The sequence below is a fragment of the Python bivittatus genome, unplaced genomic scaffold (genome assembly GCF_059951505.1).
Source record: "Python bivittatus isolate LINGU-HERP-01145 unplaced genomic scaffold, Pbiv_v1 ctg000430_np1212, whole genome shotgun sequence".
NCBI lineage: Eukaryota > Metazoa > Chordata > Lepidosauria > Squamata > Pythonidae > Python > Python bivittatus.
In genome coordinates, this window is record NW_028277071.1 from 4,279,015 (window position 1) to 4,305,212 (window position 26,198).

Here is a 26,198-nt window from a genome sequence, read left to right on the forward strand (position 1 = left end):
ATCCATATTAAACAGTATGCAGGTGCAGAATGTAGAGATTTCTGGCAATATAGACACGTTAACAAGTGCCTTTCAGAGTAACATCACTATCAAGCTGGTGAACACTGATGACAGATATATGAAACAATACTTCTTCATAATTCTTTAGATTGGATAAAAAGAGTGCATTATATTTAGTAGCCAGGAAATTTCTTGGTCTGTAGTAGATGGCACCTTTTGAACAAACTCACTGCAAGTCAGCTTGTGAACTTCATTTCAGGGTGGTGACTCAGCTCTACCAGCACATCTTATCTTTGGTATTTGCTGTAAAGGAGATCAATGAAAATCCCCAGATTCTGCCCAATCTCACTCTGGGCTTCCATATCTATAACAGTCATTTTATAGCAAGCTGGACATATCATGCCTCGATGGAACTCTTCTCCACACAAGGCAAGTTCATCGCTAACTACAAGTGTGATACAGAGAACAATCCAGTGTCAGTCATTGGAGGACCTAATTCTGAAGTCTGCATCCACATGGCAGCTATCCTGTCCATTTACAAAGTTCCACAAGTATGATCTTTTCTTCTCTTTTTAAAGTTTATTTTCATGCATCATCTTTATTAAACTCACAAATACTTTTTTTTTTTTTGGTGTGAAGATACATTGTCATCCAAATAAGCACTCCAATCAAAATAAGGACACCTTTTTTTTTTAAGCAAAAAGCATTTATTTATCAAAATATTTTCATATTAAAAATAGTTCAGAAGGAGTCCTTGGTGCATAGCTTTTGATACAAGACCGAATAGGATTTGTCCGTTCTTTCATAAATAATTATTTGGATTTTAGGGTCCGTGTATAAACTTGGTGAACAAAATAGCATTGGGTTCAGGATGAAATGTGGTGTCTAAGAGTCCTTCATTATTAGTGCCTCATATTGGCTAATATGGTAAAATCAGAAATGACTCTTACTTGACTTCTAAGAGTAACCCAAGGTAGATAAAAATGGCCAAATTCCATAAAAATGTGTGTACTCTTCTATTTCCTTTTGTAGGAAAAATACAATTTGATTATTTTGGGACAGAACTGCATGATACACACAGACACAATTGTTACACCATTATATATAAATTAGTCTAATTTTAGACAAACAGGTTAGGAAAGAATGTAGATATTCCTCTTCTCCTGTGAAATGTTGCCTAAGGGTAGATGGAACCTTTGCTTGATGAAACCAGCCAATTTATAAAAACAATCAGAAGAGGAATGTTATTTATATTCAGGATGAAACAATACTTTTTAAAGATTTTTTGCTATTGGAGCATGTTTTCCAAAAGCATAAAAAGGCTAATATTTGCTTGTGAGCTATATTGGTAGTGGTTCAGATTTGAAGAAGGTTCTCTTTTGTGCAGGTCATCTGTGAACATGGAGGTCTCTCTGCAGTCCCAGTCTGGAAGCACAGAGTCTAGAACTTTGGGGGCATTGGAAGTCCATTGTTACAATAAGTGTGGGTGTTATTCTGTGACACTGCTCAGTTTTCCATCAGTTTTTGGTGGTGCCTGTCTTCAAAGCTGGTGTAGGCTTCATAGCACAAGGCTCGCCAGCAGGTTTTGTGAGTAGCTTCTAGTTCCCTTGGCTGGACGTCACAGCAGTGTAGGAATTCCTTCGCAATGTATTTATAGTATTTGCATGGATGACCTTGAGGTCTCTTTCCAGTCTCCTGTTCACCATAGAACAATTGGTGAGGCATATGGTGGTCATCCATTCTGATGATGTGTCCCACCCACCGCATCTGGGTTCTGATAATCAGGAATTCAATGCTGGTGCATTGCTACCCAAGACCTCCAAGTTGGAGACACAGTCTTGCCAACGATTGCCAAGGATGGAGCAGAGGGTGTGCATGTGAAAATTCTTCAGTTGTCTGATGTGTCATTGGTATATAGTCCAGGACCCATGTCCTTGTGGGAGAGAAGAGATAACCACAGCTTTGTAGACTTTCAGCTCTTTGGAGATATGGACATTGTGTTGATTAAGCATTGTTATACGCAGCTGCCCCAAAGTCTGGCTGGCCTTGCTGATCTTGGAGTCACTTTTTTTTTTTTTTTGTCCAAACACTCATCGCTTGAGTTGATGCTTCCCAAATATTTGAAGCTGTTTACATTTGTCAACTGGCTGTTGTCAACAGTGATTTTTGATTCTAAGGGGTTGGTATGTGTCACGGTCTTGTAAAGAACTCCAGTCTTGTTCAGGCTGATAGGCCAAAGAGCATAGTAGTATCTGAGAATTTGTTCAGCATCAACTGTACATTATTGTCTCTGTGTGCCAGGAGCACCCAGTCATCAGCAAAGAGGATTTCTTAAATGATTATATGGAGGCATTTGGTCCATGCCTTCAAAGAGCGAAGGCCAAAAAGAGAGTCATCCAACTGGTACCTGATGTACACTCCCTCCTTCAGACCTTGGACAGCGTGTGTCAACATGCAAGTGAAGAACATATTGAACAGGACTGGGGCTAGTACACAACCCTGCTTCACCCCATTGGAAATGGCAAATGCAGCCATTTGTATCACTTTTGTAAAGAGCCTGTTCTGTCATTCCATCATGGAGCAGCTGAATCAACTTCACAAATTTCCTTGGGCATCCATAACATCTCAGGATGATCCAGAGAGCCTCCCTGTTTACAGCATCAAATACCTTTGTCAGGTCAATGAAGACAGAGTAAAGAGGCTTGTTCTGGTCGATGCACTTCTCCTGGACTTGCCTCATGGCAAATATTATGTCTACTGTACTCCATTCTGGCCAAAAGCCACACTGCACCTCTGGGAGTTTTCTGTCTGAGACAGTAACAGGTCCGTTCAGGAAAACGCAGGCAAAAATCTTGCCTGCAACAGACAGCAGTGAGATACCCCTGTAATTTCCACAGTCTGATTTGTTTCCCTTATTTTTATAGAGAGCCTTGGTGAGGGCATTGTGGACATCATCAGGCATCTCCTTTGGAACCAAATGTCTTCCAAGATGTTTTGGAACATCCGTAAGGTGTTTGGGTCTAGTGTTTTGTAGATCTCAGCAGGAATGTTATCCTGCCCTGTTGCTTTATTTGAGTTCATCTGTGAGATTGTTTTCCTGATTTCATCAATAGATGGAGGCAAGTCTAGAGCATCCAAGACTGGATTCTGAGGAATCTGCTGTAAGATTCCTTACAGCCAATATACAGCAGCCAAAAAGATTTCTTACAGCCAATATGCAACCAACATGCAGCACCCAATATAATATGGCCAAACAAGGTTGTCTTTGTTTATTCAGGCACAAAGTCAGTGTGCATTCATTGATGCAACAACATTAACAGAAAGATGTATCTCCTGAAACATAATTCATGCTCAGCCTGTTTTTTAACTTCTCAATGTAGGGCTGAGATGCAGCATCCAGATCTTTATCTGATATTTATCTACAGCATCTGATTTTTATCTATAACAGATTTCAAACTATGGCCACCCATAACAGAGTATTTTGAGCTAAGTGTCTGCAGTTTGGAATTGTTCTAACCTCTGGATTATTTATTTATTTATTTATTGTGTGTCTTTGAGTCATTCTTGATCCCTGGCAACTGCCTGAACAAGTCCATACAGCTTTCTTGGTAAGGCTTTTGGAAGTAATTTACCATTGCCTTCTTCCTAGGGTTCAGAGAGAACAACTGGCCCAAGGTCAACCAGCTGCTTTCTGCCTAAGGCAGGACTAGAACTCATGGTCTCCTGATTTTTAGCTTGGTGTCTTAACCACTACATCAGACTGGTTATCTAACCTCTAGAATATGCCAATGTTTTATAGAGACTCCACATGAAATAATAATATTAATATACCAGATGGTATAGCAGAGTAGCCCTGATTCATCCACACTCACAGAAAATAATTTTAAAAGGAGCATATATCCACTTTTCAAATATCTTTCCCATGCTTTCTTTCTTCTTTCTTTTCTTTAGCTCACCTATGGCTCTGCTTCTGAGATAAGTAAGAAAACTCAAACCATTTTGTACCACCAGATGTTCCCAAATGTCAACAGACAATACAAAGGAATTCTCCAGTTACTCTTGCATTTCCAGTGGACATGGATTGGGGTATTGTATGACAATGATGACAACGGAGAGAGGTTTGTCCAGAATGTAGTTCCTTTGTTTTCCCAGAAAGGTATCTGCTTTGATTTCATTGAAAGATTCCCAACAATCACTTTTGTTGATAACATAGATAAGATGGTGACAGAAGGATTTAAAACATACAGTATTGTAATTGAAAGCACTGCTAATGTATCTGTTATTTATGGTGATATTAAGACCATGATATTTATAAGAATGTTTCCCACCATATTAAAATATGAGAATGTTGCACAAATAGCGGTAGGTAAAGTCTGGGTTCTGACAGCTCAGATGGAGTTCACATCACTTCCCTTTCAAAAGCACGAGAATATAGACTTCCTCCATGGTGTTCTGAACTTTGCAGTCCATTCAAAGGAGATATTGGGGTTCCAGGAATTTCTTCATATGAAAAAACCTATCTTGGAAAAAGAAGACAGAGATGGTTTTATTTGGGTCTTCTGGAAGGAGGCATTTGAATGTTTGTTCCCTGGATCCATGTTGGACAGGCACGCAAGAGTCACCTGCACTGGTGTGGAGAAGCTGGAAACTCTTCTTTCATCCATTTTTGAAACAAGCATGACTGCCCATAGCTACAGCATCTATAATTCAGTCTATGCTGTGGCACATGCTTTATATGCCATGCTTTCCTTGAAAGTGAAGAGGACAGCACGTGTCCATGAAGCAAGAGAGATCATTCTGGATCAACATCTCTGGGAGGTAATATTTTGTGCAAGATGATATGAGGGAACTCATCTTGAGAGAAGTACTCTTTTCCCCTTGCCAGATCATTACGAGGTTGCAGGATTGTTAGCCCTTTGAGGTACATCAGACTAGGGCACCAAAGTTATGAATGATAATACTACTTTTATTATAAGATTACAGTAACAGAATTGCACAAGTCTGAATATACTTTCTCCTTCCCTCCCTTTGTCTTTGTGAGAACTAGGGAGGGTCATGTCTGAGACACTTTCCCATATTACATTCTAACCTTGAACTCAAATTTCTTTTATCTGACCACTGACTTGGTTGTGGCTCTTCCTCCTATTCCTCAAGGATATTCCTACTGCCCATTACAAGGACATGTTCATCAGTCAATGATACATCTTCCTAGAAGCCCCTAATATGCAATTTGTCTTCAAGGGATCAGGCTGAGAATTCCTGCAAAAATGTTTGAATTCATGCTTCCTGATTATTTTCTCTTTCATTACAATACCATTTCGATTCATGTTGTTTGCCTTCTTCTGCTATTCAACATGGAGTAGATCTTCTTTTGCCCAGGAGATCAAATTCAGATGGGGAAAGGTTAATATCCTTTAATATATCCTGATGAAATGTTCCCTTCCCTTCCCTTCCCTTCCCTTCCCTTCCCTTCCCTTCCCTTCCCTTCCCTTCCCTTCCCTTCCCTTCCCTTCCCTTCCCTTCCCTTCCCTTCTTTCCAGCTCAACTATTTTGTGAGAAATATCTCATTTAATAACAGTGCTGGGGAAACAGTTTTCTTCAATCCAAATGGAGAACTGGAAACTGGATTTGATATTATCAATTGGATTATATTCCCCAACCAATCCTTCCTTAGAGTCAAAGTTGGAGAGCTACAACCCCTGTCTTCCACGGAAGAAATGTTCACTATTTCAAAGGAAGCCATAATCTGGCCAAACAGGTTTAACCAGGTAGGGTTCTGCCACATGTTGGCCTCTTCCATGGTAGATGTCCATGGTAATGTGTCTTCCTCCTGTCCTTGAGTTGGGAGGAATGTATATTAATATAAAAAGTGGTGTTCCCACATTCTATATTTACTAAGCCATTTGAAAAAGATAAGTGTTGCTGCCCACATGCACTGTAATGTAGGTAGTATCAGGGCAAACATAGATAGAATGCCTTCTTTCTATCTCCCATCATCATATATCCATGGGAAAACTAGTTTTCAATTGCGCTGCTAAACAGGGATGGGAGGGCAGAGAAGTCAATACTGCAGTCAAAATAAGAGTTTTGCTAATCTGAGGTTATTGCAATGATTGATCTTCCACTGGAAGGACAAAACTCAGACAGCACAAAACCATAGGAAAGAACCTTTACAGCTGCATGAATCCAACTTAGAATCCTGCTGCAGTAATGTTTTCTCTTCTTCTGGGGGCTGGAAATCATGTATCATTTTTCTAAGAAGTTCTAGTCATAAGAATATCAGCCCTTCAATATTCCTAGGAAAAGAACTTTTTAAAAAAAAATTACATGGCTTCTATCCTCAAAGAAAAATCACCAATGAAAGAAACACTTTAAAAATCAGCCAGAGTAGAGTTCCAGCAAAACTGTTTCTGATTACATTTATAGCCAATTCATATATTACAATTACATTCCTTCCAGGGCGGTCAGAATTTTTCTTATTAGGAATAGATAGTAATATAAATGATAGGATCCTGTATGTCTGACTTCACATCAATTCATTAAAGTCTCCAGAGACTCTTGAAAGAGACTTTAATTGTGTGTACCAATGGGAATTATATTTACATTAAATATTATTTATATCAGAATAATCTAACATTATATTTATTCATGCAATTTATTCTCAAAGGCTGTAAATTTGATATCTGGACCTAGAAATCCTAAGGAATTCCCTTCCAAGAAACTGTCAGACAATGAGAACTAAAGATACTACTGATACACACACTTGCAAAAGAGGAAAAACATTTTTCTTTCTTTTAAGAATAGGCACAGCCCCTTTCTCTTTGCAATGCCAAGTGCCATTCAGGCTATAGAAAGGCCAAGGAAGAAGGACAGCCATTTTGCTGTTATCATTGCCTCCTTTGTCCAGAAGGGAAGATTTCTAGCCACAAGGGTAAGTAATACCATGGACAGAAATGATTCAAAGTCTGTGCTCCAGGCAAAAATAAATTGACTGTGTTTTGTAGACTAAGGTGTGGATCTACGCTTAGCCAATATTTGACACTCACACAACTCTTAGAGATTTAAAAGGACCTGAACTGATATTCAAATATCTCATGAGAAGAAGGTTTTAAAAACTAGTGACTAAAATGGAAATGGAAAAGGAAAGGAGAAGAAGATGAGATTTACATTAGATAGATTCCCTATCCAAGTACGGAAGCCTGGTCTTCTATTACTCATTTAAACTGGGCATTGATTTGGTCTGACTGGGGGAGTATATAAATACCATGAAGCAAACAAAGAAATAAACAAATAAATGTACAAATAAATTCCCTAGAAGAGAAGATGGAGGATTGGTTTCTTGATCTGGCCTCGCTTTCAAACTAAGAGGTATTGTTCAAAGTTTTGTAAAAATGGGTTTGTTTATTCTAGTACAATGCTCTAAAGCCTGTGTCTTGTTTTTCAGACATGGATGAGTGCTTACATTGTCCACAAGATCATTATCCAAATGAAGAGCGAGATTTCTGCATTCCAAAATCTGTAACATTTTTGTCCTATGAAGAATCTTTGGGGATCATCTTCATCAGTTTTATTCTTTCTTTTTCCCTCACTACTATTTTGCTGTTCTGGCTCTTCATTAAACACAATGACACCCCTATTGTGAAAGCCAACAATGAGACCCTCACCTACATCCTTCTCATCTCCCTCCTGCTCTCCTTTCTTTGTGCTTTGCTATTTATTGGCCGGCCTCATCAGTGGACATGCCTTCTTCGGCAAGTTACCTTTGGCATCATTTTCTCGGTGGCAGTTTCTAGCATTTTGGCAAAGACTATCATTGTAATTCTAGCTTTCATGGCTACCAAGCCAGGCTCCAGAATTAGAAAATGGATGGGGAAGAGACTGGCCATTTCTATTGTCCTTTCTTGTTCCTTTATTCAAACCATTATCTGTATTGTATGGCTGTCAACCTCTCCCCCATTCCTAGATGTTGACATGTATTCCATGCCAAAGGAAATTGTATTGATATGTAATGAAGGGTCAACCATCATGTTCTACTGTGTCCTTGGTTTTATGGGCTTCCTGGCAATTTTCAGCTTCATGGTGGCTTTCTTAGCCAGGAGGTTACCTGACACATTTAATGAAGCCAAGTTTATCACCTTCAGCATGTTGGTCTTTTGCAGCGTCTGGCTGTCTTTTGTTCCAACATACTTGAGCACAAAGGGAAAATATATGGTGGCTGTAGAAATCTTTTCTATTTTGTGCTCCAGTGGTGGGCTACTGGCTTTTATCTTCTTCCCCAAATGTTATATTATTATAATGAGACCTGAACTGAACAATAAGGAACAGCTAAGAAGAAGAACAATGGAGCAACTTAAAATTCTCTGATTGTATTCCTAACATGATATTCTTAACATGAATAAGCAGTTTGTAATAAAGGGATTCTTTACAAAGATAACTTTGTCATTGTTTGTGTAGGTTCTTTTTTAAAATTATTATTATTATGTTATAGAAGTTTTTAGTACACACAGTCAAAACTAATACAAACTAACCTAGAAGAAAAAAAGAAAAAAAAAGTTCAGAAGGTGCCGAAAAAAGAAAAACAAAAGGAAAAGAAAAAAGAAGAGTTAAGAAAAAAGCAGCAAAGACAATAATAAAGAATTTGCTTACAACCTTCATCACACCGAGCCTAAGCTAATATAATAACTTTTCACCCTCTTTTAAAGTTAGAAATAAAAATAGTTTATGTAGATTGGATAAATATTGTGAAATTCATCCAGAAATTCTAACTTGGCAAGGTGATTTTTGTTCAGTGCTTCTGTAATGGATGGCATGAGCAAGGAAAATATTGGAATGGAGGATCAAGGTTATCAGGAGGGAGGGGAAACATTCCAGAGCAAGCACTATCTCAATCCACAGCAGGAATGTAGGAAGACAAAGAGGATGAGTCTAGCCCCTCCCTAGAGTCTCACAGGGTATATCCACTAATTGCTTTAGCAGAGGTTTAGTCTGGCGAGATTCTATTAGGTGCAAGGTAATAAAGGAACTATATTGGACTGGACTGTCTCATCGTTGTACTTGGGCTGGGCCTGACAGCTTCTCACCTCTGTGTTCAACCACATCTATAGGACAAAAAATGTTCACTGTTGAAATTCAATCTATGAGACTGAAGCAATAGGAAAATCAGTGGAGTCAGTTTGATTTTCTTTGGTGCATGTGCAAAAATCTTTTGAAAATCTTTTTTATATAAGTGACCAGTTTCTCTCCATCTTTAGGAGATATTTTCTTTGTTAAATTGAAATTAAACTGCTTTCCCTACTCATTTGTTATTTAATCAGCTATTATGCAATGATGCAATGAAAGAGATTCTGTAATTGATTTAGACTGAAACACTCCCGTTCTCTTGCTGAAAACACTTTGAATTGGAATGGTTATTCAAATTACTAAGGCTCACTGAAAGAGAAACCAATACCTAATTTACAGTATATTTTAAGCTGTCTCTCTAACGTTACCTTATATTACTCTTCTTTGTATAATCTATCCTGTCTAACCATAGCTACAAGTTCATTTTTTTCATTTTTACACAAAAATCCATAAGAGGCTTCCAATCAACAATAAATGTAGACAGTGATTTCTCTAATCAAAGGAGTCAATTTATCCATTTCAGCAAAATCTATCAACTTCACCAACCATTCCTCCATAGTGGGTAGCATCACATCTTTCCATCTCTGTGCATATAGTAATCTCACCGCAGTAATCATATATTGAAATAATCTTCCTAGCAACCACATGCCCATCATCAGTATGTCTATCTCTCATTTTAGATGTTGAGGTACTCCAGGATTCCAATGGCAAACAATCTTCAACACAAGATGCTTTTGAGATGATCCCATCAGCAATTTTATTAATGTAAATCAAGTGTACATACTGTATATAATGATGGCCTAGCAGTGAGAAATTTTACTAGCCTGCTTGTTAGTCTGAGAACTGTGTTAAATAAATGTAAGCTATAGCTGTCGTTCCACAAACATCTCGTAAGGAGGCTCTTTTTAAGCCACATTATTAGTTTCCAAGTTTTAGGTCACAAGTAGTACATCTTTTTTCCTTATTCAGATCTGTCAAGAAGTCTTAGACACAGAATAATTAATTTTAAATCTTCATCTGAAAACCAAATGTATTTCCTTCCTGTGCAGTGATGATGTTACTTGGCCTGGTAATGGAATGTCTGCAGGAAGAGGAAGACACTTATCTCAGAGAATGCCAAGAATCCAACAGTTCAATCCTGAGATACACATATTCCCCACAAAGCATTTCCTTCCCTTTAACTAAAAGCAGTATATAAAAAAAGCTATAATATAAACTGAGGATCAGATTACCAATAAACTATCTGCAGTCTGTTTAGATGGTGCATCTGAAACAAACTAACAAGAGCAAATAAGTTCCGCTTCATGAGAAATGTCCTGGTGGATTTCAAAAGATTAAATGTGAAGTCCTGGCCATATTCTCCAATTTCTTGTAGACTACATGCTTGAGTCACTAGTGTGTATAGCCAACTGAGTTACTGCTTAATGTGTCATTTCTGTCACACTTTAGATGATGAGAGATTTCAATTTCACCCCAATCCCAATGAAAACAAAATGAAAACTCCCAAATTTCCATTTGGAATATTAAGGAATAAATTGTCCATTAATTGATTAATTGATTCATTGATTCATTCATTTCTAAAGACCTTTGGGCCTTTTGCTAATCCAGGGAGTGTGGATGGAGATGACTTTTGATGAAAGATAATGAATATATTCCTGTGACATCTCATAGGACCTGTAATCCTGTTCAGGTGGTTATTTTTCTGGCAATTATCAAATTAACCCCAATTACTTTTGCTTCATCTCTAAGTCTCAAGGGAGCTTCAGTAACCATTGGCAAAACTGAAACCTAGCACAGAAGAACAATGTCATTATTTGCTCTATAATGTAGAAAAGGTGTATATATATATATTTGTTGGTGTTGCTCTTTAATGCACTACAAGGGTGTCATAAACCAACCAAGTGGTCATTCAAGTCAGGCTGTGCTATTCAGCCAAGAATTTATTAAAGGAAAAAAGAGGACAGATGAAAGACTGCAAAGAAGGAATTATATCATGCAAATTAACGATGCTTTCTGTATTGGTCTTAATGCTGTTGTCCTGGGTACTCTGTGAGATTCCTGACATGAACTGCATTGTTGGTGATCCTGTTCCAATTCTTCATAAATACTATCAATCAGGAGATGTCATTGTTGCTGGTATTTTGTCTCAGATCTATATATTTTCAAACACAATAAACTTTCATGAAAAGCCTTCTACTGACCTTTTCTATGATGCTGAGTAAGATGCTCATGTATCTAAAACTTTAATTATTCAGAAGTTGAGTTCTGTGGATTGGTGTTGGTTTCATCTATGGATGGACAGAGAATATTTTGTCTTGTGTCATACTAGCCCTTCCTTCCTTCCTTCCTTCCTTCCTTCCTTCCTTCCTTCCTTCCTTCCTTCCTTCCTTCCTTCCTTCCTTCCTTCCTTCCTTCCTTCTCCAGAGATATATTATACTATCCCTTTTTCCATAAAGACGGGAATTGTTTAAGAATGTTTTGCGTGTAAACTTCAATTCAGTAATGCATTGGGAATAAACCATTCTATTCAATCTCATTCATATGGATGAGTTCATAATTCTGATATTTAGTATAATTTGACAGGTCAATTTCTTAGTTAATTCCGTGGAACAGGTTTAAATATGTTACATGTATATATTTTTCTGCAGTTTACTAATTAAGTTATTTGTACTTTACTTTGGAGGATACTTTAGGAATCACATATAATAAAATACTGTTTTCTACTGTATTCCTAGCCTATTGCATGAGGATGAGATGTTAATGAAATAATAATTATTGTTAATAAAGTTCCACCAGGGATAGTCATAAATCCATTTCCTAGTTTTTTTGGATTGAAATCTTTCTTACAGAATTTTTTTTTTTCACTAATGAAGCATCCCTTTTATTTCAGGGTTCCCCTGTTCCTTAAAAATAATTGGGGTAATTCAGTTGCATGGCTAAATAAATTTATTACTGAGTAATGAAATGCCTCAGTACGCTTGTGAAGATAACAATTTTTCCCAATTTTTTTTTAAATCTTTCATCTAGTCATTGATGCTGAGACTTAAAGTTGTTCTGATTTTCACTGTTACTAGAATGAACATCAACAGATTGAATTTATTACCAATAATTTCCTGGAACTTCAATTATTCATAATAATATACTGCTTAGTTATTTCAGTCTTGCAAGACTTTTGTGGCCAGGAGAAACCTTGTTTATGATGATGATGCTAATTTTAATTGATGAGCTTAATTAAGGAGAGGGGGAAGAGAACAAACTGGTGGAGGTGACCCCTGAATTTATCACTGATATAAAATGCATGTTTTTCACACTTGCAGAATGATGCTATAGAATGTAGATGCAACTGCAGCAGGAAGCACAAAGACAATAATATGATTGATATTGAATTGTGTATGGTACTTAGTTGAACACTTGCATTCTTGGCAATTTCTGATGTTAAATAGTGGCCTTTAAAGTAGTATCATTACTGATATAGATGTATCCAGCAATATTCATTAGTAATCATCTGATGGTAGAAATGAGTACAATATGTTTAAAGCTGTGAGTTGAACTAAAGTGTCTTGCAGCTCTTTTTCTGAAACCAATGTGTTCAAATCAGCATGTAATTTTCATTTCAGGGTGGTGACTCAGCTCTACCAGCACATCCTGTCTTTGGTATTTGCTGTAAAGGAGATCAATGAAAATCCCCAGATTTTGCCCAATCTCACTCTGGGCTTCCATATCTATAACAGTCATTTTATAGCAAGCTGGACATATCATGCCTCGATGGAACTCTTCTCAACACAAGGCAAGTTCATCGCTAACTACAAGTGTGACACCGAGAACAATCCGGTGTCAGTCATTGGAGGACCTAATTCTGAAGTCTGCATCCACATGGCAGCTATCCTGTCCATTTACAAAGTTCCACAGGTAATACCTCCAAGTAGAACCTGAAAGATTTAAAAGGACAATCTGACATCCCCTTTGCCTTCTCTGGATTTGGGAAAGATTGTGTTTGAAATAAATGCTGTGAATAAAATGAAGAGATGTATCTAGCTATGGAAATGTGGAAATGTTTATCAAGACAAAGAAATATGAATTACAAGACAGTATTTCATGTTTTTAAATAAAATGAGTTATGCTCCTTATGTGTGCAACTGCAGTTATGAAAAGTGTTTAATTCTAATATTATCAGGATGCCCAATCATAAAACCTGACTTGAATTTGAAGGTCAGTTTACATACAGGAGAACCACTGGACATAACTTTAGCTCAGGGACCAATTAACTTCCATTTAAGAAGAGCCTACCTGAACTTGGAAAGATGCTGAGTTTTTCAGGCTTAAATTGTGGTCTAACCTATTGCTAAATTCTTACCTCCTCTCACTAAACAGCATCAAAAACAGAAATCCCCCCTCCCCACCAAAACAGGCACAGAGAGATTTGAGATTTTTAGGAATCATTTGAAGACATGAAGATTGTCCAAGCCCTGAGAATTTTGGATCTTCTGATTTTTATTTTATTTTCAAATTGAGAAAAGCACCAATTATTTGTTTGGTTTTGGACAGAATTATTCTTAACTGTCCCTAATATAGCTATTAACCCTGCCAAATTTTAATAGAAGATGAAGATGAATTAATTCCCTTTATGGAGAACTTTTAACACTACTCTGAGAAAGGCTTGAAGTGGCTGTGTTTAATGAACCCCAATAAATAATTTTATATCACTGCATTGCTATGTTTGAATTAATTTGGTTTAGATGGCTATAGGGTATGGGGGAAAGTTAATTTCTTTAGAGAGTAAGGATGATGACCTTGATGGAGATATGCATGAACCCTAAACCTAACCCTAATCAAAAGGGACTGAAACATTTTTTAAGGCCAGAGCAACAAGATTACATTGACACATAGCTTGGGGAGATATCTCCCTGATTCACTGCAGTACAAGAAGGAGGAGGAGGTACAACATAATCTGACTTAGAAGATTCTGTTATTATAGCCAATTTCATTAAAAGTAGTTTCAGCCTTCCGGTGGAATTGATTTCCTGATCTGGTCTACCTAGTGAGAATGTCAATTTCCTATGTGCAATATGAAATATACTATGGCTGAAGAAGGTGCTTCTTGTTTATTCAGGTGCAATATCAATGTATTCTTTCATTGATGCACAGCAATAATTGATACATTTCTCTTCCAGCAGAGTTGACATTTTAACCATTTCTTTCCACTTGCTATTACACTAAGGCCAATTGCTATAACGCTAACACTATAACCATGAGAATCCCTATTAAGTGAGATAGGGAGGGTTAGGATTCAGCATGGATAGGCTTCCATATACAGAACATTTGATACGTATTAGCAGATAAAGAGCATAACTCTTAAGCATTGCCCTAGAGTTCTCTCTCGGGCTCTTGTATCACTGTCATTGAACATGGTGGACTGTGCTCCATAGAGCACAAGGCTCAGCACTTTAGCCCTGAATAACAGTACTGAAGTCAGGAGAACATTGTTGCCTCTGACGCTAGCAACATGAGTTATGAGTTGGGGTCACTCGATGAAATTGAATCTTGGAAGAATCAGGATAGGCAAAGGATTTTTGTTTTTGTTTTTTACACAATGCATAGTTAAACTTTAGAATTTGCTACCAGGAGGTATGGCGCTGACTTCATAAAAAGGGTTGGCTCTATTGTAGCTTTTGCTTGTTCCTTCCTTTCAAATGAAAGAAGATTGGTTGAAAGCTCTAGGACATTTCATATCCTTGACGTGTTCGGCATGGATAGCCTTTGTGAACCAACCATGAGTGCAGTCAGCACACTTCTTAGTAAATATATATAAGGGTATATATATAAACCCTCTGTTTGGGAAAAGCTGGTATCCCATTTTATTTCACTGGAAAATGCTCTTAAGGCTTGCAAACTGTTCTTCAAGGCCATCTGTGTGAGAGATGAGATGACTGTATATATAAATGTAAGAAAACAGGAGGGCAGATATGGGTTGATTAGCTTTCTTCAGTGAGTGAAACTGACTTTTCTACAAAACCTGAATGATAGAATTGATATAAAAGCTGAAAAGAAGGGAAGCAAATATGCACCACTGCTTCCTTCCTTTGGAAATTGGTAGCAAAGCAGAGAGACCTCCAGAACTGCTTTATTTATCTCACAAGGGAAGAAGAAAGCACTTTTGTTCTATGGGTTTCCATACAACATCAGAATTCCACATCTGTTTCTGCCAGTATAGCTCACAGCCTCTGTCTACATGCTGATGGCCACTTTCAAAGATGTGCACAGTTACATTGATTGTATTTTGCTACAATGCAATTAAGGTAACTAATCTGGGTTTACTCCTACTATACAGTAGCCTTATCTCAACAAATTATTATGCCCTCATAAGCTGAGTTCTTGGCTTCCCTTGCTCTATTCTTTATTCACAGAATAAAGATATGTGCACCACTGCTTTCTTTTGTTAACTCCTTTAAGCAGCTTCACAACACTTTCATTTTCTTCCTGCTCTTAGTCTAGAGAGGAAGAGAGGAAGAGGGAAAAATAACATTTTTCCTTGTTCAAAGCTCAGTATCTTAGTCACACTTCTCCATGCTAACTCCTGGTCAGTTCTTATGCAAATTCTGTCCTTTCACCCACCAATCCACTCTGCAGAGTCTTCTGGATCCAGCTGGAATAATATATACACTGTCTACCTTCCTTTAATTTTTATTTCTTTGTTTTAGTTCACTTATGGCTCTTCCTCTGAGATAAATAGGAAGGCTCAGGGTGTTTTCAACCACCAGATGTTTCCAGATGTTGACATGCAGTACAAAGGGATTGTCCGGTTACTGCTGCATTTTGGATGGACTTGGATTGGGGTTCTATATGATAACGTTGATGATGGAAGGAAGTTTGTAGACAGTGTGTTTTCCATATTTTCCCAGAGAGGTGTTTGCTTTGATTTCATTGAAAGCTTTCCAGTACTGACCTTTGTCAGTGATATTGATAAAATGGTTGCAGAAGGGATGAAAACATATAGCATTATAACTGGAAGCACTGCTACTGTATTTCTTGTTTATGGTGAAATTGAGACCATGATATATTTGAGAATGCTCTCAACTATATCAAAATATGAAAATATATCAACAATAAAAAATAGTAAAGTGTGGATTATGACAGCCCAGATGGATTTCACATCACTACCCTTTCAAAGGAATGAAGATCTAGACTTCCTACATGGTGCCCTATCTTTTGCAGTTCACTCAAAGGAAGTTTTGGGATTCCAGAAATTTCTCCAGAAGAGAAGAGCATTCTCTGACCAACAAGATGGTTTTATTCAGGTTTTCTGGGAGGAGGCCTTTGAATGTTTCCTTCCCAGCTCCAAGATTCACAAGCAAGATGAAGCCATCTGCAATGGACTGGAAGAGCTAGAGACACTTCCTTCATCTGTTTTTGAGATGGACATGACTGCCAACAGCTATAGTATCTACAACACAGTCCATATTATAGCACATGCTTTGCATAACATGCTTTCATCTGAATTGAAGCACATGGCAAGAATACCTGAAGCAGGAGTGAAGCTACTAGATCAAGACCTATGGCAGGTATTGTGCTCCATCTATTAATGAGGGTTCACCAGATTGGTAGAAGAAACTGAAGATTCTAGATGGTGTAAAGAGTGATCTTTCTTCAGAGAATGGGCAGTATTCAAAAGGCATTGCATAGAAATCTTAAGAACTGCTAAAGCAAGATCAAGAACTGTAGCCAGACTTGCTTCAGGGTAGCATTTTCCTCACACTGCTGTGAGGTTCCTTCTTTAGGGGCAAAAGTACTATGTAGTCATCAATGGTGCTTTTATTCAAGGAAAAAGTGACTCCCTTCCCCACAAATTGTTTCTGGAATTGTGTTCTGTATCATTAACATCGAAGCGTGCTGCTTTGCTTGCAAGAGGAGTTGGTTAGCTACTTATTAATTTATTTGTAATAATTGTAAACCTCCCCACTCCAAGGATGTTGCTCACATATAGCAGCTGAATGCACCATACCTCAGTAAAGAGGAATGGCAACATTTGAAGCGAAGGGTATAATTCATAGAGCTTTTCAACTCCAAAATTGCAGATTTTATTTGAAGACACATTGAGATATAATGTGTATTGAATCAACTGGATTCTTATAGGTGCTTTATCTTTCTATTTTGACTCTTCCTCTTTCTGTGCCAATCTTTTGCTTCTCCTGTTGCCTTGCCCTCAACTTCCATTATTCTTAGAACAGATCAGAATCTATCATGGAATTTAAACATTAGAATATTTCTGTGCTCAGATCAATTAAGTGGGAAAAGATAAGTATCCTTCTGTATATCCTGACAAATCATTATTTCTTTTTCCCTTCAATTCCTTACCTCCTCTCTCCCCCATCCTCCCATTTAGTTTAACAAGTTTCTGAGAAGCATCTCTTTTAATAATACTGTTGGGGAAACAATTTCATTCAATCAAAATGGAGAACTGAATACCGGGTTTGATGTTAACAACTGGGTAATATTCCCAAATCAATCTTTTCTTAGAATCAAAGTTGGAGAAATGCGACCACGCAATAGCCCAGAAGAAATGTTCACCCTTTGGAAGGAAGGCATCACTTGGCCCCACAGTTTCAACTGGGTATGATCCTGTCATGGTCTGAACTATATTCAGGAATTAATTTATCAATATTGAAACAGTGATTCACTAAAATCACTTTAGCTATCTCAGACATGCTTTTTTCAATACAAAGAATAATGGAAAGCAAGATTTGGATCAGAACTTCCTAGGCTAACCCGCAGGATAAAAAAAATCAATTATGTACGTTAATTTTTTTTTCATATATACAACTAATAAATAAAATTGAGATATATTGAAACAAACCTAACATTGGACTGTTGAACACTTAAATGTTTAATGTACTCATTGAGACACATATGAAAGGGTTTTATGGGTTATATTGGTTCGAGGATAAGAGCTCAAACAATAGTTTTCTTTAAAAAGCTTGAACTCCAATTTTTCAGATGTAACTGGGAAACATTTGTTTCTTAATAGAGCCTGGTTCATTTAGGCTCCTTAGATCTAAGCCACTTAGACTTCTTAAGCTATGTAAAGAAATCACTGAAGTGGATGCTTGAAAAACCAAAAACATCATTTCTTTCTTTTATGAATAGACACAGCCCCTTTCTCTTTGTAATGCCAAATGCAATTCAGGTTATAGAAAGGCTGCGAAGGAAGGGCAGCCATTTTGCTGCTATGATTGTATCCCATGTCCAGAAGGGAAGATTTCCAACCAGAAGGGTGAGTGACAGCTTGTGAAATAATGGTTGCCAACCTGTGTATCATGGGTGGTGGTTCCTTAGGCATATGCCAAAATGAAGCTCCATAATGTCAAGAATGCAAACTACAAAAAATTGGGAAGGGACATGTGACCACAGATGCTGCACTGCTGATTTGAGATGTCTCTGTGGAACTTTATATAGTGACAATATAAATATTTTTATATTGTCAGGAAGGAAAAGTTTGTGTCATGATGAAATGTACCAATTTTCATGAAATGAAAGGGTACACTTATTATTTTTTCTTCTTTTTGAGAAGTTCTGCATCAATGCTTATATCTTATTCAGCCTTCCACCCACCCAATCCCACCCTCAGATCTAGAGATTTCCAACTGTCCTGGCTCTAAGCCAGGAGGTTGAGTGAACATTTCTAAGTGTGTGTTTTAAGAGGCCTTTGTTCCTCATGTGCTGTGATTTTCGGATATATTATTTTGTATTCTAAAGTTTTGACCCAGAATTGCATAGCTAGTAGGCAATATTAAAAATCAGAATATTATGAATAATAAAAATAATATTCAAAACTATTTAAAATCATTTCCAAAAGATTAATAAAAATACTAGAATGCAGATAAAAATTAATTATGGTAGTTACAGCTTAAACGCATTATGTAGTAATATTTTATGTCTTGTATGTGGACTGAAGGAACTTGATCATTTCAAATTCTCATATCAAAGTAATTATACTGAAACTGCTTCGACTACACTCTCCATCTGATTAAGTTCTCCATTCCCCTTGATATCCCAAAATATTACGATCTCACCAGCTGAAACATATCAGAATTTCTATTCATATATGTTGCTGAGAAGATTTAAAAGAAAAATAATAAAGACAAAGAAAAAGAAAATAATATAATGATATCAGGGGAAAAAAGTTTTCCAAGGGAAATCGGTTTCTAGTTTCTTAATGTACAAGGACAGAAACGATCCTGTATTGCTGACATGAGTCCAAAAATCTAGGTTATTTCTGGACTATGCAGTGCATATAATTTCACAAGGAAATACTAGCTTTGGCTGGTGTGGGTCTTCCGGGCTGTGTGGCCATGTTCTTGAAGTTTTGTTTCCTAACATTTCGCCAGCACCTGTGACCGGCATCTTCAGAGTGCAGGAGCTCCTGTCTGTGCTCCTGCACTCTGAAGATGCCAGTCACAGGTGCTGGCGAAACGTTAGGAAACAAAACTTCAAGAACACGGCCACACAGCCCGGAAGACCCACACCAGCCATCGTATGCCGGCTGTGAAAGCCTTCGACAATACAAATACTAGCTTTGTTTGTTTGTTCTTGTCATTCAGGGTTTTGTAATATAATCTTGTGTTATTTCTGTACAATTCTTTGGTACTGTCATATACAAAAGCTCAAATTTTCATTTTTAGATTTGGATGAGTGCTTTCAGTGTGCACAAGATCACTATCCAAATGAGGACCAAGATTCCTGCCTTCTGAAAAATACAAACTTCTTGTCTTATAAAGAAACCCTGGGGAACACTTTGGCCAGCTTTGTGGTTTGTTTTTCCACCATTACCATTCTGGTGTTATCGATTTTCATTAAACATAGTGATACTCCCATTGTGAAAGCTAACAATAAAAGCCTCACCTACTTTCTTCTCATCTCTCTCCTACTCTCTTTCCTTTGTGCTTTGCTATTTATTGGTCAGCCTCATCAAATTATATGCCTTCTTCGACAGACAACATTTGGCATCATCTTCTCTGTGGCAGTTTCGAGCATCTTGGCAAAGACTATCATTGTAGTTCTAGCTTTCATGGCTACCAAGCCAGGGTCTGGAATTAGAAAATGGGTGGGGAAGAGACTGGCCATTCCTATTGTTTTTTCTTGCTCTTTTATTCAAACCACTATTTGTATTGTATGGCTATTGACCTCTCCCCCATTCTTAGATGTTGACATGTATTCTATGCCAAAGGAAATTGTATTGATATGTAATGAAGGGTCAGCTATCATGTTCTATTGTGTCCTTGGTTTTATGGGCTTCCTGGCAATGTTCAGCTTCATGGTGGCTTTCCTAGCCAGGAGGTTACCTGACACGTTCAATGAAGCCAAATTTATTACCTTCAGCATGTTGGTCTTTTGCAGCGTCTGGCTGTCCTTTGTTCCAACATACCTGAGCACAAAGGGGAAATATATGGTGGCCGTGGAGATCTTCTCCATTTTGTGCTCCAGTGCTGGGTTACTGGCTTTTATCTTCTTCCCAAAATGTTACATTATTGTGGTGAGGCCTGATTTAAACAACAAGGGACAGCTAAGAAGAATAATTGAAGAAGTTAAAGATAGCCATAAGTAAATATGTTGTACTAAAACATTTTCATTTATAACTAATAACTTTGTATTTTGAACTGATTGGTTTTCATGTTCTTATTGTGTAATTTCCCTCCTCTAAAACTGAAATGGAATAAAATTCTGAATTTCATGGAAGACAATGAAAGACTATCTCAGTGTGATTTTGATTCATTTCTTGCAACCTCTGCTGACCTACAGCCAGGTATCTCTAAAAAGATGATAACTGTTCTATCAGCAGTTGAAATGTTTGGTGTTTTGTTTGTGAATTTGACTGGCATGTTTAGCACTATTACTTTAATAGTCTGAACCAAAACAACTCTTTGAATTAAAGCAACATTTCAGTTCAGTGTCACTGATTGAAAGGGTTTATTTATTCTTCTTTTACTTCATGTTCAGAAAAAAAAAAAAACATAAATTTTGTTAAATAGTAAAGAAGCAAAAATAAGTGTCCTTGGAATTAGTCTCCTGAATAAAGATTCCAAAAAAAATTGCCAAAACACTGAAATCATTGATCCTTTGTCAAATTAGTAAGTAATTAGGAGGTAGGGACATAGGTTCAGATGAAAATCTCCCAATTTAATGTTCATACATTTGGCATATCAGTAACACATTACTTTAAGTACAGATGATGTCAGGTGATGGGTTTTTTAGCTGACTCCTGTGCTTGAAATAATTACTTTTCTTGACTAAGTGTCTAGCAATGCTAAAACTCCTTATCTCCTTATTAGAATTGTTGATTTAAAGCTAATTTAATTATATTATGAATTATATTCTAGAATATGGCCATAGTAGGACAAGTCAAGACGATACAACTTGATATTCCAGCACTGAAATTTCCTCTCCAGCATCAAAATGTTTGGATCTAATTCTTACTACAACTCACCAAAAGTAAAAAAAAAAAAAAAAATAAAAAAAATAGAGGCTTTTAATATTAAAATTATAATATTAAGAGTCTCATCTCCAGATTTGTCTGATATGTTAAAATATGCACGCCAACATATAAAAGTCCAATTTTTAATCTTATTCTTCCCATAATACACAGAGAACTCTACTTTGTAACTCAGAGAAACTGATACCCAAGAAATACTAGTGTGTTACATTTCTTACTTATGTTCTTTTTTCTTTTCTAGAACTTTTGATTATAAATTGGTAATATCGCCACTGTAATTACTAATTTAATTAGTTTTATTTCAACTTCATCTCTTAATTACAAGAGCTACAATTATCATGTAGTACCCTGGAAAAAAAAAAAAAGATTTTTGTTGGGAAGTATCCAACAGGCTTTCTTATTTATGATTTCATTTTATCTATAATTCTCAGCTGGTGATCCTTCCTCTACAATTATCCCTTTAAACATGATAACTTCTGAGTTCCCCATAGATCTCAAGTGTGTTGCAAGAACCACTAAGCCAGAAATGCAATACAACAAAATAAAAGGATAGGAGAAAACACAATACAATATTCCAACCTGGGATTAAAGATAGTTAGAATTCTGAAATTTGGCAATTGTTACTTATATGGGAACTTCCATTACACTATCTGAATTAATGAAAGACAGTCCTGGGAGGGATGAATTGGCTTAAAGAAAAAAACGGCTTCATTCAGGATGGTGGTATTTGAAGCATTAATTGTAGTGCTTTTGCCCTGAGTGGTGTGCATGATTCCCAGTGCTAAATGCAGCATCAGTGAGCCTCTGCCTGTTCTTCACCAGGAGTATGAACTTGGAGACTTCATCGTTGTGGGCATCCTGTCTAAGATCTACATATTCTATACAGTGATGGACTTCAGAGAAGCACCGTCTAGTAATCTCTTTGATGAAATCCTGTAATTTTATTGGAAACATAGAGGCATATATTTATTTCTAATCTTATCTGAGATGGTTTCCTCATAGGCAGTGAATAACATTCCAAATAATGAGGGAAAATAATTGTGTATAATCTATAAATATTGAGCTGTGACTTTCCATCACATTACCATTTTCTGGGTCCAAGAACTCAGACTCTCAAAGAAGGGAACACTTCTGTATTCGTTTCATAAAGTATAGATACTCAATTATATTTCATTCAATAACAAACTAGTATTCAATTCACTTGGGATAATCTGCATAAGCTTTTTAAAAAGAGTGGGGCCTTTGTCAAATATTTTATTTACATGTTTCCATGTTTTTACTATAATGATGGTAAGGATAAAATTGAAAGCTAAAGAGATGGAATGAATAAAGTTTGGGTAAATTGTGTTTTCATGATAGTGTGCAGAAAAATTAACAAGTAAATTATTTTAAGAAATTGCATAGATGCAGTGCTGGCATCTGATTCAGCATCATGTATTTCAAATACTTTGAGGCTCCAAAATCATTTCTCTGTGGGAAATTGTATTAGAAAAGTATTTATTGGGGAGGGACAGAAATAATTATTTTAACCAATATATTTTAAATGGCTTGTGAAAACTGCTGAGAAATATCCAGCAGAAGGTGATAATATTTCCCCACAGTAATATATATGAACGTCAAACCTTTCAAATATGTTGCAGTGAATTCTGCCAAGTGTCATACAGGTATCTTGAATTGAATGCTGTGTGAATTATAATATATAATTCTCCTTTCAGAGTGATCACACCAATCTATCAGCAATTCCTAGCTTTGCAATTTTCAGTCAAGGTGATCAATGAAAATCCCCAGATTTTACCTAATCACACCCTGGGCTTCCATATCTACAACAGTTATTTTACTCCAACATGGACCTATTGTGCCTCTTTAGACCTGTTCTCTACCAAGGAGAGATTCATCCCTAACTACAGGTGTGACATGCAGAAAAGACCAATAGCTGCCATTGGGGGACCAACTTCTGCTGTTGGAGTCCACATGACCACCATCCTGTCCCTCTACAAGATGCCACAGGTACAATGTCTGCATGGAAAACAGGAGGTTTTGAAGTCTTTCATGTCTTCCTTTCAGTGGTGGGGGTTTGTCATGGGGTGGGGGTGAGGGAGAGTGTTAGAGAATAAATGGGCCCACTGGATCTTGCAAAGTCTTAAGATCTATCTATCATCTATCTATCTTTGCTTGGCTAATATATATAACCAAGTTAATATACATATTAGTAGTAGGTTTGTCTGGGTCTACTTCACCTATTCTTTATATTGTAAAGTGTTCACCTGTTTCATATGCAACCATTCTTATAGGGTTAGAGTTGCTTAGCCTTGTAATATTCTACCTTAATTGACATTCCTTTATTTTCACCTGTGCTTAAATTTCAATGGTTATTATTATTGCTGTTGTAGCTTTTATTGTTGTTGTTCTTGTTAATTTTTAAGACAATCCCTTCTCTTACTTGCTCTTTAAAAAGGAAGAAAAAAAGAAAAATGTGAAAGGAGGAGAGGAAAAATAGGTTTTGTAAACTGAATTGTAGAGAAAGAAAACTCACAGGGTACAGTATTTTGGTTTCATAATACCCACTGGATAATATCTTCTTAGACAATAAAAAGGTACTTAGTAGAGAATACACTAGACCAGAACAAGCTGCGAGCTAATAAACAGCAGAGCCTGTTGAGTATTTATTTATGTATTTATTCATTTATCAAATTTATATGGCTGCCCATCTCACAAGGTAAAATGATTTCGACATATATCACATTTGATGCTAGAAGATCCAATGTAAGTTCTGCTTTATTAATAAAACATAGATATACAGTAGCTGTTCGATGAAATATAATCAGGAGCAACTGCATGGATGATTGATGGAAACACTACCACTGGATCAACTGCACTGAAGCAGCCCTACCTATGCAGTAACTGGCCAATTGTTCCAATGCCATATCTAAATATCTTCTGCTCATTTATTTGCACTGAAAACTAGATAATTCATAGCACCTCAACAACTTCCCTTAACTTTTCCTGAACTCATATGTAAGTTATGGCTAGACTGGAAATTTGAAATCACAATTAATTCTTAATTTCTAATTTGTGGGCTATTGCTACATGCAACTTTTTCTTTTCACCATAAAATTAAAAGTGATTCTTCCCCATCCCACTTTTCCATCTGTTTCTGCAGTTCATCTATGGCTCAACTCCAGAGGCAAATGAAAAAGCACAGGCTGTTTCATACCAACAGATGTTCCCAAATGCAAGCCATCAATACCATGGAATTCTCCAACTGATCCTCCACTTCCAGTGGACTTGGATTGGAATGGTGTATTCGAACAGTGAGAATGGTGAAAGGTTTGTACAAGATATGGTTCCCATGTTTTCCCTGAGAGGCATCTGTTTTGCTTTCACTGAAACTTGGCCAGCAATTACTTATTCTAATAATATTTTGGCTTCTGTGGAAGCTGGGATTGAAACATTCAATGTTATTATAAAAAGCTCTGCCAATGTAGTGTTAATTCATGGTGAAGCTGAAGACATGATTATTTTGAGGATAATTCCCACCATATCCCAAGTGGAAGATATACCACTATTGGCAAAAGCTAAAGTGTGGGTGCTGACAGCTCAGATGCAGTTCACTTCACTTCCCTTTCAAAGGCATGAAAACATAGACTTCCTCCATGGTGCTCTATCCTTCACAATTCACTCCAAGGAGGTGCTGGGATTCCGGGATTTCTTCAGATGACAAAGCCGAACATGAAAAAAGAAGATGTTATTGTCAAGCTCTTCTGGAAAAATGCATTTGAATGTTCATTCTCCAGCTCCATGACAGAGGAGAAAGATGCAGTTGTCTGCTCTGGTGAAGAAAAACTGGACAACCTTCCTTCATCCATATTGGAAATGGACATGACTAGCCCCAGCTACAGTGTCTACAATGCGGTCTTCGCAGTGGCACATGCTTTGCATGACATCCAGGCATCCATACTCAGATACCGAGCAGGAGATCATGAAGCCAAACAAAATCTTCTGAAACAACAGCTATGGATGGTAAAGTCCTAAGCAAATAAACTAAATTGCAGAGAGCTGACCATATTTTCACTAAAGTAAGAGAACCTAGACTGGGGAGGGTGCTATTCTCCCGAGTTTTTTTAGAGCCTAAATATGAAAAATTATATAGATGTAAGGTTCTCTCTAACTGTAGCTTTAAAAATATACATGTTAATGTGAGTGAGCTAGGCAATAGGTTTCTGATGATTTAATGATTTCATTCCATCTTATATGATAACAGTAGATAAGCACACCACACTTCCATAATGTGAAATGTGTCATAGTTCCCATTACTATGATATCACAGTTCCCAACAGTTACCCAGCTGCCAATTCTTTAAAAGGAAATCCATTTACAAAAAGGTCAATACCACTTAGTGCTAGAATAAAACTGAAATATCTATTTGTCCTTAGCTGATCCCAGAAAAGTAAGCAGTCATTTATTGAATAGGAAACTCCCATGGGGGGGGGGGGAAGTATTATATACTGATCTGGGAACTTGAAAGACAGCTTCTATATTGATTGATTTGATTGATTATATGAGATAGAATGTATCTACAAAGCAGGAGGTGATG

The 26,198-nt window shown here is 37.0% G+C and overlaps 2 protein-coding genes across 2 annotated transcripts; both read left to right on the plus strand.

The window, feature by feature from the left end:
- The first annotated feature begins 206 nt into the window (after nt 1–206).
- On the plus strand, nt 207–8,364 carry LOC148215297 (vomeronasal type-2 receptor 26-like). The gene is made up of 5 exons (XM_088144048.1): nt 207–551; nt 3,952–4,818; nt 5,541–5,768; nt 6,805–6,931; nt 7,445–8,364. The coding sequence occupies exons 1-5, from the start codon at nt 207–209 to the stop codon at nt 8,362–8,364; spliced, it is 2,487 nt and encodes an 828-aa protein (XP_088000174.1).
- A 2,762-nt stretch (nt 8,365–11,126) lies between these two features.
- On the plus strand, nt 11,127–25,322 carry LOC107326774 (vomeronasal type-2 receptor 26-like). The gene is made up of 10 exons (XM_088144049.1): nt 11,127–11,338; nt 12,738–13,029; nt 15,819–16,679; nt 17,501–17,728; nt 18,262–18,388; nt 19,797–20,715; nt 21,846–21,864; nt 22,427–22,539; nt 23,320–23,611; nt 24,765–25,322. The coding sequence occupies exons 1-10, from the start codon at nt 11,127–11,129 to the stop codon at nt 25,320–25,322; spliced, it is 3,621 nt and encodes a 1,206-aa protein (XP_088000175.1).
- The last annotated feature ends 876 nt before the right edge of the window (nt 25,323–26,198 follow it).